The sequence below is a fragment of the Pinus tabuliformis genome, chromosome 4_1, assembly GCF_031772625.1.
Source record: "Pinus tabuliformis cultivar Carrire ecotype Pingquan chromosome 4_1, CPIR1, whole genome shotgun sequence".
Classification (NCBI taxonomy): Eukaryota; Viridiplantae; Streptophyta; class Pinopsida; order Pinales; family Pinaceae; genus Pinus; species Pinus tabuliformis.
Window position 1 is genome coordinate 382,033,972 of NC_142303.1, and position 25,240 is coordinate 382,059,211.

Consider the following 25,240-nt stretch of genomic DNA (forward strand, 5'->3'; position numbering starts at 1 on the left):
AAAAGAGTTGAGGCTATTCAAAAGATTCCTTTGCCTCATAATATTAAAACCCTTCAATCCTTCTTAGGAAAGATTAATTTTCTTAGAAGGTTCATTCCAAATTATGTTGAGATTGCCAAACCCATCCAAACCCTCTTAAAGAAAGATGTTAAGTTTGTTTGGGGAAATGAGGGTAGAAAAGGTTTTCGGGAAATAAAGGATTCTATTGTCAAAGCACCTATTCTAGTAAGCCCTGATTATTCAAAGGAGTTTTTGATTTTCTCTTTTGCATCCGAAGATACTATTGTTGGGGTGTTGCTTCAAAAGAATAATGAAGGGCATGAGCAGCCTATTGCTTTTATGAGTAGGTCCCTTCAAGGGTCTAAGTTGAAGTATAGCACCATGGAGAATCAAGCTTATGCTTTAGTTAAGTTTCTTAAACAGTTCAGAGTTTATGTGGGGTATTCTAGGATAATTACATTTGTTCCCCACTCTATTGTAAAGGATATTTTAGTCCAAGTTGATTGCTTAGGAACTCGAGCTAGGTGGGTCTCGAAAATTCAAGAGTATGATTTGGATATTAGACCTACCAAGCTTGTGAAAGGCCAAGGATTGGCCAAAATCTTGACTGAAGGAAATGAGAAAGCGATAGGAATGATTTGTCAAAATGATTTGGAATTAACTTCATTAGAACTTCAAAGATTGGGTCAATTTGAATGGTATAAAGACATTATTTAATATTTGCAAAATGTGTCAAGTCCTAACCATTTAATTGGCCATAAGAGAAGAGCATTAAGGCTTAGAGCAACTATGTATTGCATTTTGAAGGATGGTCTAGGTTGGAGAAATCCAGAGGGGGTAATGCTTAGGTGTGTTGATGAAGTTGAAGCCAAAAAGCTTCTATCTGAGTTTCATTCAAGATTTTGTGGAGGGCATTGTGCTACTAAGACTACTACCCACAAAATCTTGAGGGCTGGTTATTTTTGGCCTTCTATTTTTGCTGATGTGCACAAGTATGTTAGAGGTTGCCAAGCTTGTCAACTATTCATTGGGAAGCAGAAGTTAGCCCCTTTGCCTCTTCAGCCTGTGGTCGTGGAGGCTCCTTTTCAACATTGTGGGCTAGATTTTATAGGAAAATTTAATGAAAATTCGAGTAATGGCTACTCATGGATTATAATTGCCACTAATTATTTTACTAAATGGGTAGAGGTCATCCCTACAAAACACGCCATCGACAAAGTAGTGATAGATTTTCTTGAAGATAAGATTATCACTCATTTTGGTGTCCCTGCCAAGATTACTACCGACAATGCCAAGGCTTTTAGCTCTGTTGAAGTCTCATCGTTTTTCTTGAAGTATGGCATTGTTTTATCCCATTCATCAAACTACTATTCTTAGGGTAATGGCTTAGCAGAGTCTAGTAATAAGAATTTGATGACCATAACCAAGAAGATAGTAGACGATAACAAACAGGCATGGGATAGTAAAATTAAATATGCTTTGTGGGTTGATAGGATTACAAAGAAGAGTTCTACTGGGAAGAGTCCCTTTGAGTTAGTTTATGGCTTGGATGTTACCCTTCCTGTGCATTTGAGGTTACCAGCTTACCAATTGCTACAAAGTTTTACATCTGATAAAGATGTTGTGCAATGTAGGATTAACCAAATTGTAGAATTGGATGAAACCAGAAGAAGAGCCTTTGAGCATTGTTGTAAAAATCAATCTAAGGTAAAAGGAAATTTTGACAAAACATCTAGGTATACAATGTTTTCTAACAATGATATGGTTTTGTTATGGGATCGCAGGAATGAAAAGAGAGGAAATCATGGTAAGTTTGACAGTTTGTGGCTTGGACCATACATTATCAGGGAAGCAGCTAGACAAAATTCCTACCATTTGAGCACTTTGGATGGAGAACCACTCGAGTTACCTGTGAACGGCCAACTGCTCAAATTGTTCTACAAAGAAAATATCTGATGCCATGGGGCATCTTTTTGTATCATATTTCTAACCTTATCTCATGTCATTTTTGTTTAATTAGTTTTATTTCATGAATAAATTGGCATTTATGCTCTTAGAATAAATTTAAATTTCTTTGTTTCTGTACTTTATTTCATTTGATGATATTTTGAATGGATACTGCTGATATATGTCTTTTGTCGGTTGATGCAAATTCCAGGTTCTTGAACACTATCACTTGGTATCTAGCATGCATCCCCATATGGAGCCAAATGTTGACCACTGGAGTGGCACCTCATGATTATATGAAGACTCCATGCCCAAGGATGATCTAGAGGACACTTGTACCATCAGATATCATCAGTCAACAGAGTTTTTTAACTCTACTTCTATCTTCTCATCATTTTTCTTGTACCCAGATTCCACACCCTGCAGAGAATTGTAATAAGTGATATTAGTAATGATGAGTTTTTGAGTATGTAACAGGCCTAGGATGTTGGGACTTGATCAGCAAACGAGTACACCTTGGAGTGTTTTTTTATCCAGTCAATTATCCCTTCTTTTTCAAAGGCAGATAATTTTCTGGGTTTTTTCACTCATTTTTTACCCCAAAGTTAGGGTGACGGTTTGAAGTTTGAGCCCCTAACACATCTCAATGTCTAGAGTTGATGTATATTATCATACTAGATCACACAAAAAAAATTGTAGAATTTGGCTAGGTCTAAGTAGGATTTTTTAATAATTAGAAATTTCCTTCAAAATGGAAACTTTTCAATTATTTTCTATGTAATGATATAAATAAGTTGCCTTGGGAAACGTCTAGGGTGTGTGACAACTCGAAATTCACCCTCAGAGACCCATCTTTATCCTAGGACCCACTTTCGGGGTCAAAAAACGACTTATAGTCCCTCAAAGGCTGATTTTCCTAATGACAGTGGCAAAATAAAAAAATAAAAAATCAATAATTAGAAAAATTTCTAAATTTTTCCAAAGTCAAAGAAAGTCAACCAAATGACATGGCGGTCAAAGATGATGTGGTAATTATGTGGGGCCCACCACATGAAGCCACAACTCAAGTCAAAAGCATAAGTCATAGTCAAAGTTCCAAGTCAAATGGTCCAACCATGAGTTCATAAGGCACAACGAAAAGTTTTTTTAACATGTTGAAAATATACGGTGCACATTAAAAGTTTAAAGGGGGACAAAATATATGACATGGCAGCCACATGAGGCCCACAAGTAGTGGGGGACAAATCAGCCAAGTTATCAATTACTATTGGAAATCCACGAATTAGCAAAATGGGTTCAAAAAATAAGTTTTTAAATGTAACGGATTTGGAAAAGTTTAAGTGGGGACAGAACTGCCACATGGGACAGTTCTTGTCCCCCACTTACTCCCACTAACAGCCAATAAAAAAGCTAGATATGCAGATCTGTTTGGGAGTTAACACAGCAGTCAACGCTGCCAGCCCACATGAGGATATACGCACAACAATTAAGGTTACACGCGGGCAGCCACACGCAGTTCATTACAACACTCTACAGGCAGTTATATGTTGATGATAACACACAAATTTCTACACATGGCCAGCAAGAGGATATGCTGATCCTCACAAGGAATACACACAGCAGATTTGAAGATATTCGATGGACAGTCAAGCAGTCAAGGCTGCCACCTACAACAGTCAAGCAGCCACTTGGAAATTCGTTGGAGCATTGAGATCTTCACCATTGCTACACTTGTCATTGGAATTTTCCTTGGGATCATCTCCCATTTTCTTATTTAAATGAGCTTTGGCTCTCATCTTTATATATAGAACGAGTTGTTGGGCTTGCGGAGACTCTGCTGGATTTTGTATTCATCTTTCATATAAATAAAAAAATTATTTGGGGTTACTAGCTTCTCTTGTGGTGCATTATTTGGTTGATGAGGTATACCTGTTTCATTTGATGTTATTATTCATTTGATTTTACATTGCTATCTAGTTTTTTTTGTGCATTTGCCTGAGGGCATTATTGTCTAGGGAGGAGAGATTTGCAACTATCTCAAATCTCCTTTGGGCTTGGTATATTTTGTGCTCTTGTTGTAGCTTGTTATTTTCAATTGAATGACAAGCTCAACTTGGCCTCTATATGCCAAGTCCCTTTTGCACTAACAATTGGTTTGCAGGCATTCTTGTGTTCAAAAGATAGGTTGCCAACTTTATTGGAGTGTGAGGATTTCTTCGGTTGGAATAGTCACCTCCAAGGATATCAAAGATCCTACAAGTTGTTCAAGCCAACAATCTCATAAGACATCAAGAGATTTATTTAAGAGTGTTCTTGGAGGCAATTCAAGTTTGAAGAAAGGGAGCTGAAGCATAAGCTAAGTAACCATTTTCCATTTGGAAACTCAAATCTAAGGCTATTTGGGCTTTCCATTTGAAAGCATTTCATTTCATTCTAAGCAAAAAAAAAAAAAAATCATTTCTTAAAGAGCAATACTTTGAAGGCACTGGTTGTTTATGTATTTCATGCTTATCTTATGTGTTTATGGTTATTGCTCATATCAGTTTTGCTTATAAATCTTAAAGAAATAATCTATTTAACTCTAACAATTCTCCTAGAAACTCACATCTTTTTTAACTTAAATTTTCATTAGGGACCACCCCCCTTAGCTAACCTAGGAGATAGCTCAAACGGAGAGAGTCGGGATTAGTGTGACAGCCCCTTCTCTGAGTTCCCTGCCACCAACCACACCTTGTGGGGTTGAAGGCTTTTCTCACTGACTTGTAAGTAGGTGTAGGCAGCAGGGTCAACAATACCAATGGATGAAACAAATAAGTGTGAATGGATGGAGGAAAAATCAGATGTGTAGTATCAAATCTCTGTGTGGTTTCCTTTCCCCCACTTACTTTCTGTTAGTTTTTGTAGCAACGAATGTGTTCTAGCCTTGAAATTTTGTGGAGAGGCTAGAATACATGAGATCTCCAAAACCCATAAATCATTTCTCGAAATTCCACCTAGATATGACTTAATTAGATTATTAGTTAGTTTTTAAATATTTCCTAAGTCTAAACTTTGAGAATATGACTAATTAATCATAATTAATTAAGTTATGGTGTGAATATTCTAGAAACTCACACGGATCGACTTCAGCTTAATCCTAACCATTGATTAAGATCTAATCTTGGTCGTTGAATTCGCAACAAAGGATTATAAGAAGAAGTCAATGGGGCTTAGAGAAATCACTAGAGAAGTTCGATTTCATGAGCAGGTCGATTTCCAGAATAGCGACAGTCAATTGCTAGAGAGAGAGCCAATGAGATCAAAGCAATAAGAGAGGGGCAGAGACAGTGGAGCCGAAGGAATGATTCTAGTTCCGGTGAGTGCATTTGCAAAGAGGCAAGTGAGCCGCGGTGACGCTGACGCAGAGCAACGCAGTAGCCTCTAGAGGCAATTTTGAAACTGTTGGGGAAAGCTGAGTTTCAGTGCCAAAAGCTGGACAGAGGTTCTGGAGGCCAACAGAGACATTTTCCCAAACAACAGCAGACCAGACAGCTTGAGGAGAAGCTAGTTCGAACTGAGTGCAAAAGGGACTGCGCTAGGATGACGCAGTAGCTACGCATAGCTAGTTTGGACGGCTCAATTTTAGCTGAGGTCAAAGCCCGAAGTTGCTTGTGGAGTGAGGAGATTTCCTCACTAGATCTTTCTTGTCAGCTTTTCTTTGTAGGATGCCAATTTCGACATCCAGTGGTACTCAGATTATTTCACTGCTGCTTAATAATAAAACCCTCAGCTGCTGCACTGGTTTTCCCAAGTTGGGTTTTTCTAGGGACATTGGTCCAAAAATAACTGCGTAAATTTATGTGTGTGTGCTAGCATTTCTTCTAACATCTATTTCTTCCGCAGTTTATTTATGTAGGTTGCAATGTGGTTGATTCAGTATTTGTAGCAAACAGTAAATGAATTGTTAAAAAATAATTTAACAATTAGGAGAATTATTTCCAGTCGCTGCAACAGAATTCAGGTTTCCGAATTTTCACATGGTATCATAAATGATCAGCCGAAGAGCTCAATAGCGAAGGAAGAGGGAGTTTTGTTGTTCATTGAAGGGTAGCAGATCGAAACCCCAGAGGCAGTGTAGTTACCTTGGCCAAGAGGTTGAATTTCTTGAGGAGAATTGATTTTCCTGAGAGAGGGATAGAAAAATTCGATCTCTCCAGATTGAGGGATTCCAGAGGCAGAGGGAGTAGCGAATATTTTTTTCGCAGAGCAGTTCTCTAGTTGGATGCACTAGTTTTGCAACAGTTTGCTAGAGCAAAACTAGCGTTAGGTGGAAGAAGAGCACACACTAAGTGAAAATTTTCCTCAAGGAACTTCTAGCCTCAAGAAGTTCAATTTCCCTTCCAGATCAGCAGTCGTTGTGAGCAGAGTTTCTCACTCCAAAAGGGAGTGCGAGTAGCCTAACAACAGCTGAGCAGAAGGGAAGAGGAGATTTTCGACATTATCTGAGATGGCCATCGTTGGGCTTCGAGATCAGGACAGGTTGGATGGTGCTTCCAACTATGTCATCTAGAAGGCAAGGATGTCCTTCCTTTTGGATGAATATGGCCTAAAACCATTCATAAATGCAGTGGTAGCTATCCCCACGGATGCATATCAGTTGAAGGAGTACAAAAAGGAGAAGGCAAAGGCAAAGAGGTTGGTCGTTGATGGTGTTCGGGATCACATTGTATCACACATAGTGGCCCAAGGGACGACCAAAGAGATGTGGGATATACCTTCCACTATGTACCAGGGCACTTCCGAGCAGTGAAGATGTGCGTAGAGGAGAAGCTGAGATGCACCAAGATGCAAAAAGGGGAACGCATAGACCCCTTCCTCACCAGGATTCAGGAGATCTGGGACCAGTTGTTCGTTGTTGGGGCAGCGCCTCAACCCACAGAACTAGTGCGATTGACACTAAATAGTGTCTCAGAGGAGTGGCAAGTATTTGTCCAAAGTATCTTGGGCAGAGAAACTGTGCCAAGGTGGGACAATATGTGGGCCGATTTGCAACAGGAGGAGTTGAGACGAGACCTAGTGAGGAAATCCATTAGTGGCAGCAGCAATGGATCGAAGCAAGTGAAGTAGGAGGAGAATATGGCCCTCGCATCAAAGGGTCCCAGTCAGGGATAGGGGGAGCAGCGTAACAAAAAGGACCTGTCGAAGGTCAAGTGCGTCATATGTGGTGAGTTTGGTCACTACAGCACCCAGTTTCCTCTCAGGAGGAAGGACAAGGAGGAGAAGCAGGACCATCAAGCAGCATCAGCAGAGATCGATAGGTTGTCCTCTAGGCTAGAGGAAGACTTCTCCATGTTTGTTGACATACCCCCAGGAGTGAAGTGGGGTGACTTGGTTTTGTAGCCCCAGGGTGCTACAGATGGGCAGGATTCTTGAGGAGGTCCACCTCTTGAATCAATACCTTGCTACAGGTGCCCACAGTAATCAGTTGCACGATGGATCAGTGACAGTAGATGCAATCAGATGCTAGAGTGGCAAATGCAGAGTCTAGTTGTAGTCATATGCTCGGGATTGAAGTGCAGAGTTGGCAGCAGTGCAGAGTCAGCAGCAATGCAAATGCCTTAGTGACAGCGCAGATACTCGCAGCAGTCAGAGACTCGGGTGGCAGATGTATCATACTGATCACAGTTGATTCAATATTTAGGATGTTTTTCAGTTGCAGATGTTGCAATTGCAGCAGCAGCAAATGGAGAGGGAGTTACAATGCAGATGCATTGTTGGCAGCAGGATGAGCATCAGCTCAGATGCAGCGAATATCAGAGTTGCGCAGTGGTTGGTGGGCAGCAGCAGCATGACAGGAGATGATGCAGACACAGGGTGTTGCTATAGGGGGCAGCAACACTAAAACACATTCCTCGCTAAGAGCGAGTGTTAGTTTTTGTAGCATCAGATGTGTTCTAGCCTTGAAATTTTGTGGAGACGTTAGAATATATGAGATCTCCAAAACCTAGAAATCGTTTCTAGAAATTCCACCTAGAAATGACTTAATTAGATTATTAGTCAGTGTTTAAATATTTCTTAAGTTTATATATTATTAGTCAGTTTTTAAATATTTCTTAAGTTTATATATTATTAGTCAGTTTTTAAATATTTCTTAAGTTTATAGATTATTAGTCAGTTTTTAAATATTTCCTAAGTCTAAACTTCGAGAATATGACTAATTAATCAGAATTAATTAAGTTATGGTGTGAATGATCTAGAAACTCACATAGATCGACTTCAAGTTAATCCTAACCATCGATTAAGATCTAATCTTGGTCGTTGAAGTCTCAACAAAGGATTATAAGAAGAAGTCGATGGGGCTTGGAGAAATCACTAGACAAGTTCGATTTCATGAGCAAATCGATTTCCAAAGTAGCTGCAGCCATTTGCCGGAGAGAGAACCAGTGAGATCGAAGCAGTAAAAGAGGGGCAGAGATAGTGAAGTCAGAGGAAGGATTCCAATTCCAGTAAGTGCATTTGCAGAGAGGCAAGTGAGCCACAGTGAGGCTGACGCAGAGCAACGCAATAGCCATTAGAGGCAATTTCAAAACTGTTGGGGAAAGCTAAGTTTCAATGCCAGAAGTTGGCAACAGGTTCCGGAGGTTAGGAGAGACATTTTCCCAGACAGCAGCAGACCAGACGACTTGAGGAGAAGTTGGTTCGAACTGAGTGCAGAAGGGACTGCGCTAGGGTGACGCAGTAGCTGCACAGATCCAATTTGGATAGCTCAATTTGAGCTAAGGTCAAAGCCCGGATTTGCTTGTGGAGTGAAGAGATTTCCTCACTAGATTTTTCTTGCCAGTTTTTCTCTATAAGATTGCTAGTTTTGGCATCCAATGGTACTCAAATTATTTCACTACTGCTTAATAATAAAACCCTCAGTTGTTTCACCGGTTTTCCCAAGTTGGGTTTTTCTAGGGACAATGGTCCAAAAATAAATGTGTAAATTTATGTGTGCGCTAGCATTTCTTCCAGTGTTTACTTATTCCGTAGCTTATTTGTGAAGGTTACAGTGTGATTGATTCAGTATTTTTTGTAGCAAACAGTAAATAAATTGTTAAAAAATAATTTAACAATTAGGACAATTATTTCCAGTTGCTACAACAAAATTCGGGTTTCCGAATTTTCACACTTTCCACATGCTTAATTTTGTATGGGGAAATCCTCGTAGCATGTCATGGATGCCTTGTACTAAACCATATGTCATTTGGATATCATAATGAGGATTTAGCCTTGTTATTTCCATTGATCTTATGCTAACCTTCATATAATAATCCCAACTTTCTGCTAGATTAACATAACGTCACATTCATGGCAAATGCTTATATATGGAACTTGTAGCCTTCCAAGGTAATTTTCTATGACAAAAAATCAACAAGCTAAGACTGATTTGTGGCATCCATAGCACCCTCAATTAGCTTACAATTTCATGCACTTTCGCTCTTTGAACTGTACTCCAATGACTCCATTTTCCCAAGATGTGATTAGGAACTCGATCTTGGAGATTTCCTTCATCTTTCCCTTTTCACACCACTCATTAATCCATTATACTACTACCACTCATTTTGCTTCGGCTAACTCTTCACTAAATCACCTTGTGCCTCCACTCTATAACCTTAGCAATCCTACCTTTTAAGGAAAACCCATTTGAGTTGGAGAAGAGCCAACCAAAAGAGAAAGGAAGAGCTATTGAGGTGACAATGCATAGCCTTCTTGATTTTCACAAGAGTAGCCGCTTTATGCTTGGAACTCTACATCATTTGGTGATGCTAGATTATGTTGTAACAAAGCCTACTAACTATCATGAGAGAATGGTCAAGCTCTTTGTTTGCTTATTGGCGCTCACATGGACATGGACATAAGCCTCTTTTACATGACTATTGTCCTTTATTGAAGACTATTCATTGACCATTTGTGTAGCTTATGGTCATTTAAACTTATGTTTGTTTTATCGATTCCGTGGAGATTTATGTGGAAGTATTTGGCAGGTTATAGTTCTAAACATGTACTCTTTGATGAGAACTTGAGAGCACTTCATATAGTCAAGATTTGTCTAGAGATAAGTATGTTTGTTAGTAGTACTTCCATATTGAAGGCGTATTTCCTAAATTGTTATTAAAGATCAAATTTGTTAACTTGCACACCTTCTCAGTAATGAAGTTAGTTGTTATTAAAGGGGGATTACCAAAATGTCATTAACATAAGCTTAAGGGAAGATGTTAGTATATAGTCTCGACTTGGGATTAATTTTTATCAAAGATGTTAATATTAGTATAATATTTTATACTAATAATCAAAATATCTTATTATATTAATATAATATAATAATATAATGTGGAGGTATGACTGAAAGGTCATGACCCCCTCTATATTTCACTATATACATGGTCTTCAATCCTTTGCATTATATCAACACGAAAGTTTTGAGCTTTTGAAATTTTCCCTATGGGCACATTCGTGTGTATTTAGTGGGAATAATTGAGCATTCAATCCTAATGCTTAACGCTATGTTATGATTATCTGATATAGTCATGATCTTTCATTATGAGTAACTGGCCAGGTATATCAAAGTAGCATGGCTAGGAGGAGATAAATGCAAGCAACCCCATCTTTATTTGACCCTATCTTTCTTTGACCATACTCATTTCAATTCCAATGGAAGACCCATGTTCTCAATTTCACTAAGAAATGTTAACCAATAATATATATGAGAAAATAGTGTGATGATATTTGATGGTGAGACTCATACAAGAAATAAAAACAAAAATTTTCAGTATCCATACCCTAGATATAGTGTGTCTTTGATGTTGAGTTTCATTAGCTATCACGTGTGTGTGTGTGAGAGAGAGAGTGAGAGAGAGATAACCAATGAAACTCAAAAATCAAATATCATTACAATATTTTCTCATACAAAAAATATAAATAGAAACTTTCAAGGAACCATGGCCTAGATATTGTCCAAAATCTCCTTTTCAAAATAGACAGTTTCTAACTTGCTGTACATAATGTAAAGACAACTATAGTGGCCTTTTTATTGTTAATCAAACTTTAATAGGAGAACCAATATTTAAAAATGTATAAAGTTTGAAATAGAATTTGGTACCAACACCACATCTTCAGAATCTCCATCCAACGGAAGAATATTGCAACGAAGTCGTTTATAATGAGAATATAGAGGATCTTCCTGCAGATATAAAATGCATTGAGTCAAATTAAAGAAATGCACGTTCAACATATATTTGAAGTAATCAATTCATATCCAACCTAATAAGAGCTGCAAAATTAAGTCATCCTTTGAAAGTTAGGACATGAAACATCAATCAACGCATAATGCACGTGGAAAATCAAACTTGCACTACTTCATGAATACAAAAATTCATAGTCCTGCAAAGGCAAATGAAAAAATCATGTATTATATCAAAGAATAAAAGTAATATCATATGGACTTTTTTTCAAGCACCTTTAAGAATTCATTAGAAGGAACACTTAGAGGAATATACTCTAGAAAATGAAACATCTAGGATGTGTCACGAAAAGCTTAAATTTTGAAATAAAATTATTTTTTATAGTACTCGTCAATATCATTACAATCGCAATTTCCTCACAATTGCAATGTTTTTTCCTATAGACACCTGAAAAACCAGCACAATTTGTTAAACTTTTCCTTGTCCTCCTTAGATAAATTCTACCTTTTCGATTGTTTGGTAGGCAGGGCTACTTTGTATGTTGCATTGCATTTTAAAAATGAGTGACAAGGAAACTAGTTTCAATCATAGTTGGATGACACCCTAAAATTTCAGCTGAAATCAAACCATGTCAAATTTCCCAAGTAGATTCTCAACAATGTAATCAAGTTTGTCAATTTGACCACTCTCAAAAGTTGTTAAAAAAAGCAGCTGCTGAAAATAGAAACTTCTAAATTAACAACTTCTCAAATTTGCCTAAAATTTGAACTCATGCACATATACCAAAAGGGTGTCCAAATCTATGATCAGATACCGGAAAATATAACTCTACAAAAACCTCCCATACATGTTCTAAATGCTGCAGTTAACCTGCAAGTATAGGGCAGCTGCTCCACTGAAGCTTTGTCCATCAATTGTACAAATATATATGTCTGATCTTCTCATCTTCTCAAGAATAGTTCTACAGAAAACACTGGAAAAACAACAAAATACAACCAGGTGCCAAATCTGAAAAGGCACTCATTCACGGATCGACCAACAAATCCATTTTCTAGTGTACCTACAAAGAAAATAAGATGGCACTCAAGTTGTATTTTCAAGAAATCTAATCTGGGTGCTAACAAGATTGATAGATGTTAAATTTGGACAACTAGGTCCAAACTCCATGTTCTAATGCTCAGATTAAGAGGCTAATATTTTTGTTGGATTCCTCTTTCTGAGAGGTGTAAAATCCATATAAAAATAGTCTTAATCCGATGAGCAGAACTTATATTTTGAATTTATTATTCTTAATAAATTATATGTGCAAAGGTCAGCCAGTTTTGTAATGTAGGCTCACATGCCCAACAGATGTGTCACACACCCTCATTGATGGATATATATATACAGGAAAAGTTGGAGAGAATTGGAACACAACACAACTCACATCTTCCTCTCTCATCCTAAAAAGTAAGAGCTACCTGGAGGACGAATTTCAGCCACACGTGGGAAGGACGAAGAGGATTTTTCTGCTGCTAGGGTTTCGCAGAAGTTTGACCAGCGTTGACTTTGGTCAACGCTTGGTCCAAAGTTCAAACAAGCTGAAAACTTGTGGGAGGTTCGATTTTTGAAGGCCATACTACCTGGCACAAAAATCGAGGTCAAAGGGTTGACCGTTTTGCTGCTGCGTTGACTTTTAGCTTGCTGCCCCTGCGTTGACTTTTCAGGACAGCGTTGAATTTTGTAGAACTGACTTGGGTTGACTCATCTACTGGTTGGAGGGTTGTTGTGACACATGCTGGGCTGGCTGACCAAAGGAGACTTTGCTGGTTGAAGCATCCTGTTGACCGCCGAAACAATCACATACATTTTTCTTGTTTCTGATTTGTCTTCTGTAAGATCTGCTTATATGTTCTATCTGCATTTTGCTTATCTACTTGTATGATTGTTGTGAGAAAAGTGAAATTGCTCTTAGCATAGAACATCTACAAAACTTTACATGGTATCGAAGCTGAGGTGAAGACAAACTCTATCTATAGCAATAATCATCGAAGGTCAATCAACTCAACGGGTCTTCTATCGGTCTCTCGCATAAGAAGGAGACGCAGCTCGATTGGGAGGTTGGAAGATGAGCCCGCGGGCCGGGCGAAGGCCGCAGGTTTGAAATTGGTTTCGGTAACGAGTTCAGGCTTGGACTGGAGGTTACATCGGCGAATTATAACAAGACTGGAGCAGTGGTTCGAACATATATCTGCGCGGTGTTTGGGTGTCCTCTCTTGGACTAACGCGCAGAGATTTATGTGAGAACAGGCTGTCGGGTTCTGAGTATGTAAATCGCGCAAGTCTGTTGACGGTTTGGCACGTGGACAGAGACCAGCGGTAGAACGTAGGTCATTCGTTGGGCTGTCACGTGGACAGATATCTACAGCGCAGAGATCTACATATATTATGGGCTGTCGGGTTGATGCTTCGGTCGAGTGGTTAAACTGAAGATTGATCCGTAGTCAGGTTACGCAGGTCTACCGGTGGGTAGACACGTGGATAAGGATCTACAATAACCGCAGGATCGCTGGTGGATGGACGCGTGGAATGTGATATATATACAGATTTATATATATACGCCGGTGCGTTTGGAGCAAACAGCGAAGTGGTACGCAGGTCTGTCGAGACGACGCGTGGGCTGTGATATATATATGCAGGTTTATATATATACGCCGGTGCGTTTGGAGTAAAACAGTGACGAGAATTGCGCAGGTCTACTGAGACCACACGTGGACATAGTCATACACGAACGCGCAGATTGTATAAGTGCTGGTCACTTAAGTCAATAACGCGGAAGTGGAAGACGTGTTGGATTTCTGTTAACAAATTGGGACAGTAGTGAAACGTACAAGCGTGCAGGACGCGGAGTTTGTATGTATAGCAGACTGTCTGGTTCCAATAAAAGAACTAAAGTTGGCTGCGGAATTGACCGGCAGCATACTCTGGTTGTCTATTGTAAACTCTGGTATTTGGTGCGGCCGTGGTTGAGCCCGGCGCACTGTTTGTAACAAATTGTAAGAGTTTAATAAAACATTGCTGGGCGAACTCGGGTTTGAGTTGCCCTTCCATATACTTTGGTGCAAGCGTCATTATTGCTGTTAATGTGGCCGGTTGATTTAATGTATGTTGATTAATGCGGTTTGTTTAATCAGAAGACCTAGACATCAAAGAAGGGCTAGAGGGAGACCTAGACATCTGAGATATTGCAACTGGTCCATTCTGATCTTTCCGGTATGTTGCCTGTAACATCCCTGGGGGGATGTTCTTACTATATGACATTTACCGATGACTTCTCTCGCAAAACCTGGATATACTTCTTGAAGAAGAAGGATGAGGCTTTCATGTGTTTCCGTACCTTCAAAGCCTTGGTGGAAAATATGACCGGAAAGAAGATCAAGATTTTGAGGACTGACAATGGCACTGAATATGAGTCAAATGAGTTCAAAGACTTTTGCAGAGAAGCTGGCATTAAGAGGGAGACTACCACTGCATATACTCCTGAGCAGAATGATGTTGCTGAACGCAAGAATAGGACTATTGTGGAAGCCGCCCGTGCCATGCTATGTGACCAGGGTCTTCCAAAGTTTCTGTGGGGAGAAGCTGCAAATACTGTTGTGTACATTCAAAACCGATGCCCTCATTCCGCTTTGGACTCCAAAACTCCCGAAGAGGTTTTCTCTGGTAAGAAACCTGATGTCTCACATTTTAGAATTTTTGGATGTCCTGTCTATTTTCATGTGCCGAAAGAAAAGAGAAGTAAGTTGGATGCTACTGGGAAGAAAGGAATGTTTGTGGGCTACAGTGAGACTTCTAAGGCATATAGAGTCTATGTACCTGGTCAAAGGGAAGTAGAGATAAGCCATGATGTCACTTTTGACGAAGATGCTTCCCTGAAGAAAGTAGTAGATCTTCCTAGATCTGAAGAAAACCATGAAGAAAGACCTGGAAATCTGGAAGAACCCCAGGATGAGACTATGCCTGATGTTGAAGGGCCAATGGACCCTATTGATCCTTCCCCTTCTCGAGGAAAGAGGCCATCATGGCTCAGGGACACCCTCGAAGATGCTGAGGGTCATGCTACCCCAAGGGGAACATTCCGAGAAAGCAAGAAGCCGTGTAGATACCAAGGGTATCTAGCTGCCATGAGTACTATTATACAATCTGAACCTGGATCTTTTGAGGAAGCCATCAAGCATCAAGTCTGGAAGGATGCTATGCATGAAGAATATGAGGCTATTATGAAGAATGATGTCTGGGATGTGGTCCCGAGACCGAAGGACAAATCTGTTGTCACCGCTAAATGGCTCTACAAGATTAAACATGGATCTGATGGGAGTGCTGAAAAGTTTAAGGCAAGATTTGTTGCCCGTGGCTTCTCTCAAAAGGAAGGAATTGACTATGACGATATATTTGCACCTGTGGCTCGATATACCACCATCCGATCCATCATAGCCCTTGCTGCTACGCAAGGATGGAGTCTTCATCAGATGGATGTCAAGACCGCTTTTCTGCATGGTGCAATAAAGGAAGAGGTGTATGTAGAACAACCTCTGGGATTTGAAGTTCAAGATCGAGACACTTATGTCTGCAGGTTGAAGAAAGCCCTCTATGGGTTAAAGCAAGCACCCAGAGCTTGGTATGAGAGGATGGATAGTTACTTGATGAAGCTGGGCTTCACTCGAAGCAATGCTGATCCAAACCTTTACTTTAAGGTTGAGGAAGGAAAGCCTCTCATTCTAGTGCTGTATGTGGACGACCTCTTCCTGACAGGTGATGACCCTCTCATTCATCAATGTAAGAGGGAGCTTGCTGCTGAGTTCGAGATGAAAGACCTAGGACTGATGCACTATTTCCTAGGCCTGGAGGTCTGGCAGAGACCTGGAGAGATTTTCCTTTCTCAAGGAAAGTATATTGTGAAGCTTCTGGAAAGATTTGGGATGGTGGACTGTAAGTCCGTGTCGACACCAATGGAACTCAACTTTAAGAAGTTGAGTGGCAGCGCTGCAGGGCCTATCTTGGCCAATCCTACTGAGTATCGTCAACTCATAGGAGCTTTGATGTTCTTAGTGAACACCCGTCCGGACATATGTTTTGCAGTGAATACTTTGAGTCAACAGATGGTTGAGCCTCATCATTTTCACTGGGTTGGTGCCAAGAATCTTTTGAGATATCTTCGGGGCACGATAAACCATGGGCTGAGATACACTGTCGGGAGTGTGATACTCCGGGGATATACTGATGCCGATTGGGCTGGCAGTGTGGTGGATCGTAAGAGCACATCTGGATGCTGTTTCAATCTTAGTTCTGCTTCGATCTCATGAATGAGCAGGAAGCAGAAGTCGGTGGCTTTGAGCACCGCAGAGGCCGAATACATTGCTGCTAGTATGGCCTGTTGTGAAGCAGTTTGGTTGAGGAAGCTCTTTAGTGAGCTGTTCCAACATGTGCTAGATACCACTGTAATACTCTGTGATAATCAGAGTGGGATTCGTATGACTGAGAATCCTGTGTTCCACGACCGATCCAAGCATATTGATATCAGGTACCACTTTATCCGGGATATGGTACAGCGAGGCGCCGTAAGGCTCGATCATATAGGAACTGATGAGCAGGTCGCGGATATTCTCACTAAGCCCCTGGGGAAGGTCAAGTTCCTAACCTTCCGTGAGAGTCTTGGTGTCGTGGAAAGACCCTATGATGTGGGTCCTGTTGGACGATGAGCTCTGGGAGCTCTGGGGGGCTTTGGGGATAGCTTCTCGGAGCTATAAGCACTCATAATGCTTCTGCCCCACCCTTGTGATTATTGAGCTGGTTCGCCACTCATTTAATCTGTGCCCCGTATGCATCCTACCCATTGAGTTCAGGGCTCATGGGAAGTACCTCTCATTTGGCCAATGAGGTGTGGAAAAGCTAGAGACTATTAGCAAAGACTGATGGACGCATCAGAGATTGCCGTACTCTCTATCTAGGATGACATGGTCCAACCACTTGATCTGGGATCAAGATTTGTGAGGTCTGGGACCTCTGGACTGATTATGTCAGTCAGGGAATGATGTCTTTGTGACTGACCCACTTCTGTTCTGAAATAAAGAAGCCAGCAAAGCAAGTTTCGGCGGGATGACTCACGATGTTAATTGCACTAATAGATGGAGTTCTCCCTAGTTGAGAGGGAGTGTTAAATTTGGACAACTAGGTCCAAACTCCATGTTCTGATGCTCAGATTAAGAGGCTAATATTTTTGTTGGATTCCTCTTTCTGAGAGGTGTAAAATCCATATAAAAATAGTCTTAATCCGATGAGCAGAACTTATATTTTGAATTTATTATTCTTAATAAATTATATGTGCAAAGGTCAGCCAGTTTTGTAATGTAGGCTCACATGCCCAACAGATGTGTCACACACCCTCATTGATGGATATATATATACAGGAAAAGTTGGAGAGAATTGGAACACAACACAACTCACATCTTCCTCTCTCATCCTAAAAAGTACGAGCTACCTGGAGGACGAATTTCAGCCACACGTGGGAAGGACGAAGAGGATTTTTCTGCTGCTAGGGTTTCTGCTGCTAGGGTTTCGCAGAAGTTTGACCAGCGTTGACTTTGGTCAACGCTTGGTCCAAACAAGCTGAAAACTTGTGGGAGGTTCGATTTTTGAAGGCCATACTACCTGGCACAAAAATCGAGGTCAAAGGGTTGACCGTTTTGCTGCTGCATTGACTTTTAGCTTGCTGCCCCTGCGTTGACTTTTCAGGACAGCGTTGACTTTTGTAGAACTGACTTGGGTTGACTCATCTACTGGTTGGAGGGTTGTTGTGACACATGCTGGGCTGGCTGACCAAAGGAGACTTTGCTGGTTGAAGCATCCTGTTGACCGCCGAAACAATCACATACATTTTTCTTGTTTCTGATTTGTCTTCTGTAAGATCTGCTTATATGTTCTATCTGCATTTTGCTTATCTACTTGTATGATTGCTGTGAGAAAAGTGAAATTGCTCTTAGCATAGAACATCTACAAAACTTTACAATAGAGGATAACTATTTTCCACCTTTATTATTGTTCGGGATTTAGCATTTGTTGCAACATCATCCTTAATCTCCAAATTTTGTGCACGAGTTCTTCAAGTGATGCAAGCATGACCACTTTTACTTTTCTCCTATAACAAGGTAACAACACTTCAGTGAACCATCTTTCTTCAATTCACCCATTTGCATATATGTGAATATTTTCATTAAAGCTCCCATCCTTAATGGTAAAAACAAATAGTTTTTTTTCAATCATGTGTCAACTCATGGACCTTGTCCTCAACTTTACCATCATCTTGCCACACCTTCTCTCATTGATCTATAGTTAAACCTCCCAATAGATCTCAACCTTTGGAAAAAGGATTCACTAAGAAACCCTTGTACAACTTATCAGTAACATCTCAAAAGGTAGCTATGAATGCTTGAATCTAATACCTCTAGTCCATTTGGAAATATTTTTCTTCACGTGGTTTCAAATACATTAGTGGCATGTATGGTATTCCTTCCCATTGTTACTAAAGTCACCAATTTTTATCGGTCATCCAAGCTTGCACTCATTGTGCCTATCTTTTTCCCTTTCAATAACACTTTCCTACAAAGCCAGTTTCCAGTTCCTTTTACTTTATAACATTAATTAAATAATTGTTATAATACAAAGCACAAGCGATGAGGCAAAATACAGATAGTATTGTAAACTAAATATCTAACATAAGAAAACAAAATAGAATAAATAGTGTACAACAAAACAATGATATAAAAATATATATATAAATTTAAATGAAAAGCAATCTTACAATAGAATACCCTAAAACTTAGTTTAGAGAGAGTAAGGTAGAAATTTATGCGGAAGCCCTCACCTCTTCTTCAGTATCATCCTTCAATAACTTTGCTGCAAGTTCAATTTCACCCAATGCCTCAACCTTCAATAAAACACAATTCCTCAATAGCACAAGTCATGAGCACCAATCCACAAAAGAAAAAATATATAATGTTCAAATTCAAAAGCATTAGTCATGAGCACCAATCCACACTAGATATATTTTTATAAAAGCAGTAAACTTCAACACAAAAGAACAGCTACAGCAATAGTTAATTCATGAGACAATTTAACAATCTAAAGTTGTAAACGAATAAAACCTCATTTTTTAAATAAAACACTTTTGATAGGTACTTATGGGTGACAACATTATGAGAAAGAAATGTAGATGTAAAAGAATAACTTATTTTCTAATCGTTAACAATAAATGTATATTTTGATTATAGCATGAATTTTATGACAACCAGCAGGTCTTAAAGTGTCTAATAGTGTCAAGATCTAGGCTATAATTTATGATATAAATAGATAAAAATGGATCCGAGTGGTTAAGAGAAAGAAGAAGACTTCTTAACACTACAAAAGAAATTGTTTATCTCATTAAAACTAAATCATACCATTAAAGGTTATGATATTAACAATTATGTTTGCACTGACTTAGCTGATAGTACAATCGAAAAAATTACCATATGAGACAAAAGCAATATCAAATAAAATGCCTACAACGAACAAATGATAAGTAAAATTTCATATCCTATTTCAACATTACCTCTTGGTGTGAAAAAGATGTTGACATAATTATAGGATCAGCCTAAACTCAAACATATGGTACTTTCACCTTACACATGAAGAGACGCTTGAAATTTTCTCATAATGAAAAGAAGAAAATATTGTACAATCTCATGATGAAATCTTGCACCAAAGGCTTTTCATCTAGACAAAAAGAAGACTTACAAAATGTAACAGCTCAACAAAATCAGAAATCTCAATAATAGGAACAAGATCAGAGAAAAAATTGCAAGACTTTGACAACCTTTTGCTAAAAAGTACAAGGAAAGTTCTCATTTAAATGTTTGAAATGGCACCCTTCTTACAGAGATTGAAAAATTAGAAAGAAGAAATAGAAAATGGAAGTACAGGTAGTCAGCAAGGAAGCATCATGCAACCCAGACATCTAATGACCTTGACAATTCCTCAAGGATTTAAATGACTCTGTTCTTCAGGAGGATGTGGCATTAATGGAGTTCATGGTGCAAAGAGATGAGTACAAGAACATAGTAACAAGGATGCTGCTTCGTCACAATTGATTCATGAGGAAGATCAGGGATCCAGGTTCTCCTTGATTTTTTAAAGAAACAAATGGTAGCTGATAGGGCTCTTTGCCTTGCATAGCCGATGGTTCACATGAGAACAATCCAACAAAGATTAAAAGTATGGTTGGTGAACATTTTCAAAATACTTTCTCCACCTTACTCTTTCCTGAATTCTGTTATGGCTACCAGGAATGCTAGCTATAGGGTGGTCCACCACAAAGTCTCTACTCTACACCATAACAGGTTGAACAAGGATGAGCCTTTTTGAAGTTTATGCTCAATGAAGAATGGGAAATACACCAAGAATGATGGTTAGCATTGTGAACTTTACAAGGCCATCTAGGACTCTGTAGGGAATGATTTCAGTTGTCTAGTTTCTAAAACTTTTCCACATGGTGTTTGATAGTGTCTCTTAAACAAGCTTTTATAGGGAAAATACTGCCAGGAACTCTCCTTAGATGGCTTGAAACAGTCATTTCCTACTACTGAGCATAAATGTCCTCTTAGAGATTTTCCAAGGCATGCGTGAGGTTCTGCCCCAAAATTGGGGCAGATTGTCTTGATTTTAATTGTCATCACAGACCCTCAAATGAAGTACAAGACTCACATTAGCATAGACAAGGAAAAGTATGTCCCCCGAACGACCTATCTAAGGCACAAGTGACCTAGGGTTTGTGATTAAGTAATGATAACATGCTTACCAAAGTACACAAGGCCAAAAACAGGCTTTATATGATTTAAAATGGGAGAACAAGCCTTCAAAAATACCTAAGTTGAAGCCTAGGGCTAGATTAGGGTTTACTCTAGGGAAAAATTGCATAGGGCTTATGACATTAACCCCAAAGTGGAAGATTTTCCAGTGGAAATGGAGTTATTTTGATGCAATGAGACACAAAACACAAGTAGAAACCTTCCAAAGTGTTAATTTTAGGTATGTTCTATGCTTAGAGCAATTTATTTCAATTTTCACAGTTAGCTCAATATCTTTTCCAAATTAACAATCACATCAGCATTAAATTAAACTGCAGATAGAACATAAATCGCAAAAGACAAAAGGACACAAGATGTGGCACTAGCCAGGGGCAAACCCCAATGTGGGGAAACCCTTGATCAATTCTTCTTATATGTTCTTCAATAGTTTAGCAGAGAGAGAGAGTACATTTACAACAGAAGTCAACACTTTGACTTATCTAGATAAGTGCATAGATCATCTCTAAGAAGGTGATACATGAGATCAGTTAAAGACAAGTTGCTTCAACTGATTCTCCAAGGTGACTGTTTCACCTATCATCGTGTTGCATCTCGTCATCATGTTGCGCCTCACCGTGCTGCATCTCGTCATCATGTTGCACCTCACCGTGCTGCACCATGTTGCACCCATCATCACAGTGCTGGACCTAATGACCATGTTGTACACTTCATACTGTTGCACCTGTCATTGTGCTGCTCCCAATCACTGAGCTGCTCTCATCACTGATCTACACCCAATGATGCACTCATCATGCTACATCCATCACTACATCCAATATGCTGCAATCATTTACACTCACCAGTCTTAGTTGCTTGCTATGGCTTACAGCCTAGCAGAGCAGCTAGACTCCTCCAAAGTGCAGTCAACTAACAGTCACAATGTCTGCCTTGATTTGTCTGCAATTGTCCTCTAAGGGAAGGTTGTCTCTGCCTTCCACAAGACTGTCCTCCATTTACTACAGCATGTATATATCTGACATGCCATACATCAGACTGAAGATGTCGTTGTCATGTGTTCACTAGATAACATACAACCTAGAGAGCAGACTTCACTGCTTCTTCTTTATGACAGTGAATTCCTAGTCCTTAACTCATGCCTTGTAACTGTTTTATTTAACATGTTGTCACCTACAGCACTTAGATTTCCATGTTGTCACCTACAGCACACATAGGCACCTACAGCACTTAGATTTCCATGTTGTCACCTACAACACACATAGGCACCTACAGCACTTAGATTTCCATGTTGTCACCTACAGCATACATAGGGATAGGCCTCCTTGTGCTGTTGATAAGGGTTGTGTATTGTAGATAAAACAGCGGCTAGGTATCCTTGATTGGACTGCGGATTAGGGCCTTTACTTGCTGCTCGTTAGGCCTCCTTAGACTGCGGCTAGGGCACCTTTATTGGACTGTGGATTATCTCCTCCTTAACGCTGCTAGAGCTCTCCTTTGACTGCGGCCAAATCTCTCCCTTGCCTGCGGCTAAGACTCTCCCTTACCTGCGGCTAAGATAAGGCAAGATCTACCTCCTTTTAGGACTGTGTATAGGGCAGCATTAGCCCTTCCTTGACAGTTGATTTGAGCTCCTAGATTTGACTGCGGCTAGGGCATCTCATCTCCATTAAGACAGCGTAGAACCCTTCTAGACTGCGTAGAGGTGTCTCCTCCTAGGACTGCGTAGAGCCTTCTTTGATTAACTGTGTTAGGGCTTCTTCATTAGGGCAGCGTAGAGCCTTTCTCCATTAGGGCAGCGTTATCCCTTAGGATCTCTCCTCCTACTAAAACCCAAAGACAAGTAGAGAGGAAGAGATCCCAAGTGAGTGTGTAGAAATGACTTGAAGGCCACCTCTATTTATACTAAAACGTTGAGCACAAGTGGGGTTTATTTGGTTGCTGGCCGACCTTGACAAATTGTCCCATAACACAAATAAATTCATATCTCCATGAATACTTATCAGAACCAAATCATCTTTAGATCAATCCTACACCTCTCGGTGAGAGGGATCCAAGAAAAATATCAGTTGCCATTAATAAGATGACCCACATGGAGTTTGGCCCTAGTTGCCAATTTTAACACAAAAGAACAACACACCTACCCTAGTTGAATTCGGCCCTAACCCTAGGCTAGTGGCTTGCCTTAATCGGTTGAAATTGTGAGAGAGAGAAGAATTAGGTTTAAAGAATTTTTTGTGATGTGATCACCTACGTAGAACTTGGGTGATGGAGTCTAGAGGGAGATCCACTTATGAAAAATCAAACCCTCGAATAAAGTAAGGGATAATAAAAAACCCTAGTTTTCATATCCTAGCTATCATTTTATGAGGGAATAGAGTGAATGAGGAGAGCTTAACATGAATGATCACTACAAAGGATTGTCACACCAATCTTGAAGGTTAATGCATACAATACTTTGCTAAGATTTCATTGAAAATTATTCAGTAAAACTAGCACATAGAAACCTTAACAATATCCATTCCATGCAATAACCATAAAGATATTCAACAACATAAAATACTTACAAGAAAATGCATGAACCAATCCTTTATTATTCCAAAATGATGTCTCCAAAGCAAGAGAATCTCTCCATAAGCAAATACTCCACAAGAGATCACATCTCCACAAGAAACAAGTCTATTTCAGCTAAACCTAAAACTCTCAAAGAGGTTGAATCCATCCACAAGTGCTGATGAAAATACAAATGAGGTGACCTCTATTTATATGAGTTCTACCTTTATTAATTTTTTACTAAGGAAACCCCCAAGTCAAGTTTGACATAAGAAAACCTTGATTTACACACCAACTTGTTCCCATACAATCTAGCAAGGGTCCTAAGAGGGGCATCTAGGGGGAAACTACTAGAACAAATGACAACAATGGGACAAAGACCCAATGTCACCTTAATCAGTGTCCCCTACTCTTTATAGACTTTCAACGATGGGAGGAGTTCCAATATTGAGGAGATCACTTTAAAATGATAGGATCAGCGATGAGGTGTAAAGTGATTTCAAGGGCCCATTCAAAGGAAAGGCTCAATTATGGCTTGATGAAGAAAGGCTTTCCAAGAAAGACCTAAGAGGAAAAATCAAGACCTAGGGTTATCAGACATTCAATGGTGATAAGTCTGGCTAGAATCAAGACTTTTCAGGTGAAGCAAGACCTCTCTAGGGGATTTGCAAGATGATTCTTCTTTAAAGAAAGGTTTTCACTCAACTAGAGAGACCTAGAAAGAAAACCCAACAAGACCTAGGGTTTTTGAGTAATCGTGGGAGGAATTCCTCCAATGTGCACTCTAGGTCAAGCTAGGATGGGGAAAGGGTCATGAATGATCAATTTCTCAAAGTTTTATGTGCAATGACCCTCAAGACGACCTCTCAACCGATGACTTTGAAGATAAGCTTCCAAATCTACAACTAGGACTTGATATTTCTCACAAACCAACTGTCGGAATTGATCCAAAATCAGAGGGCCACTAGAGGAGACACCAGTGCAAGTACCTATCCGAACGAATATGAAATATCACTCCTCTAATGCAATTCGCAAGTAGCCCTAGTTGGTCGTCCAGGGATGGGAGGCTAAAAATTTTGGAGCAGAAAAAGAGAAGGGAAGAGTGATCACCAAGTTTTCAACAATTACCCACTCAAGATCGATGGACTTTCATGGAAGAAAGACAACTTTCAATTCACTAGGAACATTCATCTACTCGTCATTCAATAACAATCTAACAATCTTCACAATGATTTTCAATAAATTTAGGGCACAAGAGAACTAGCTAGTTGCAGTAATTCCACACATTATTCATGAAAAATCTTCAACAAAAATCACTTACAAGATAACAAGAGATATATCCAATCCAAGATCAATAAAGCAGCTCCAAGAGAAAGTGAATTTAGCTCCCAAAATGATCAAATTGCATCAAGAGATCTCCAATAGACATCCAAGGAAAAAAAAGTGAATTTCTCAAAGAGAAATGGATCCAAGTGTGATGATGATGATTTATCTCAATGGGAGAGATCTAAATATATATGATTCTCTATCCTATTCAAATTAGCCTAAGATGCCCCTAAAATTATTTTAATGTGCAAAATAACATTTCCTTAGTGACAAACCCACCAAGTAACACATAAAATGAAGAATAGGCCATCCAAAATGAGTCGAAATGATAAAATA

At 39.5% G+C, this 25,240-nt stretch overlaps 1 protein-coding gene across 1 annotated transcript in view; it reads right to left on the minus strand.

The window, feature by feature from the left end:
* LOC149175888 (poly [ADP-ribose] polymerase 2-like) overlaps positions 1-25,240 on the minus strand; it is a 392,573-nt gene that overhangs the window by 160,234 nt on the left and 207,099 nt on the right. Inside the window, exons 13-14 of the mRNA XM_089419781.1 lie at positions 19,051-19,113; positions 11,069-11,149 (exon numbers count right to left, since the gene is read on the minus strand). Coding sequence (XP_089275907.1) covers positions 11,069-11,149; positions 19,051-19,113 — 144 coding nt within the window. The remainder of the gene's footprint in view (positions 1-11,068; positions 11,150-19,050; positions 19,114-25,240) is intronic.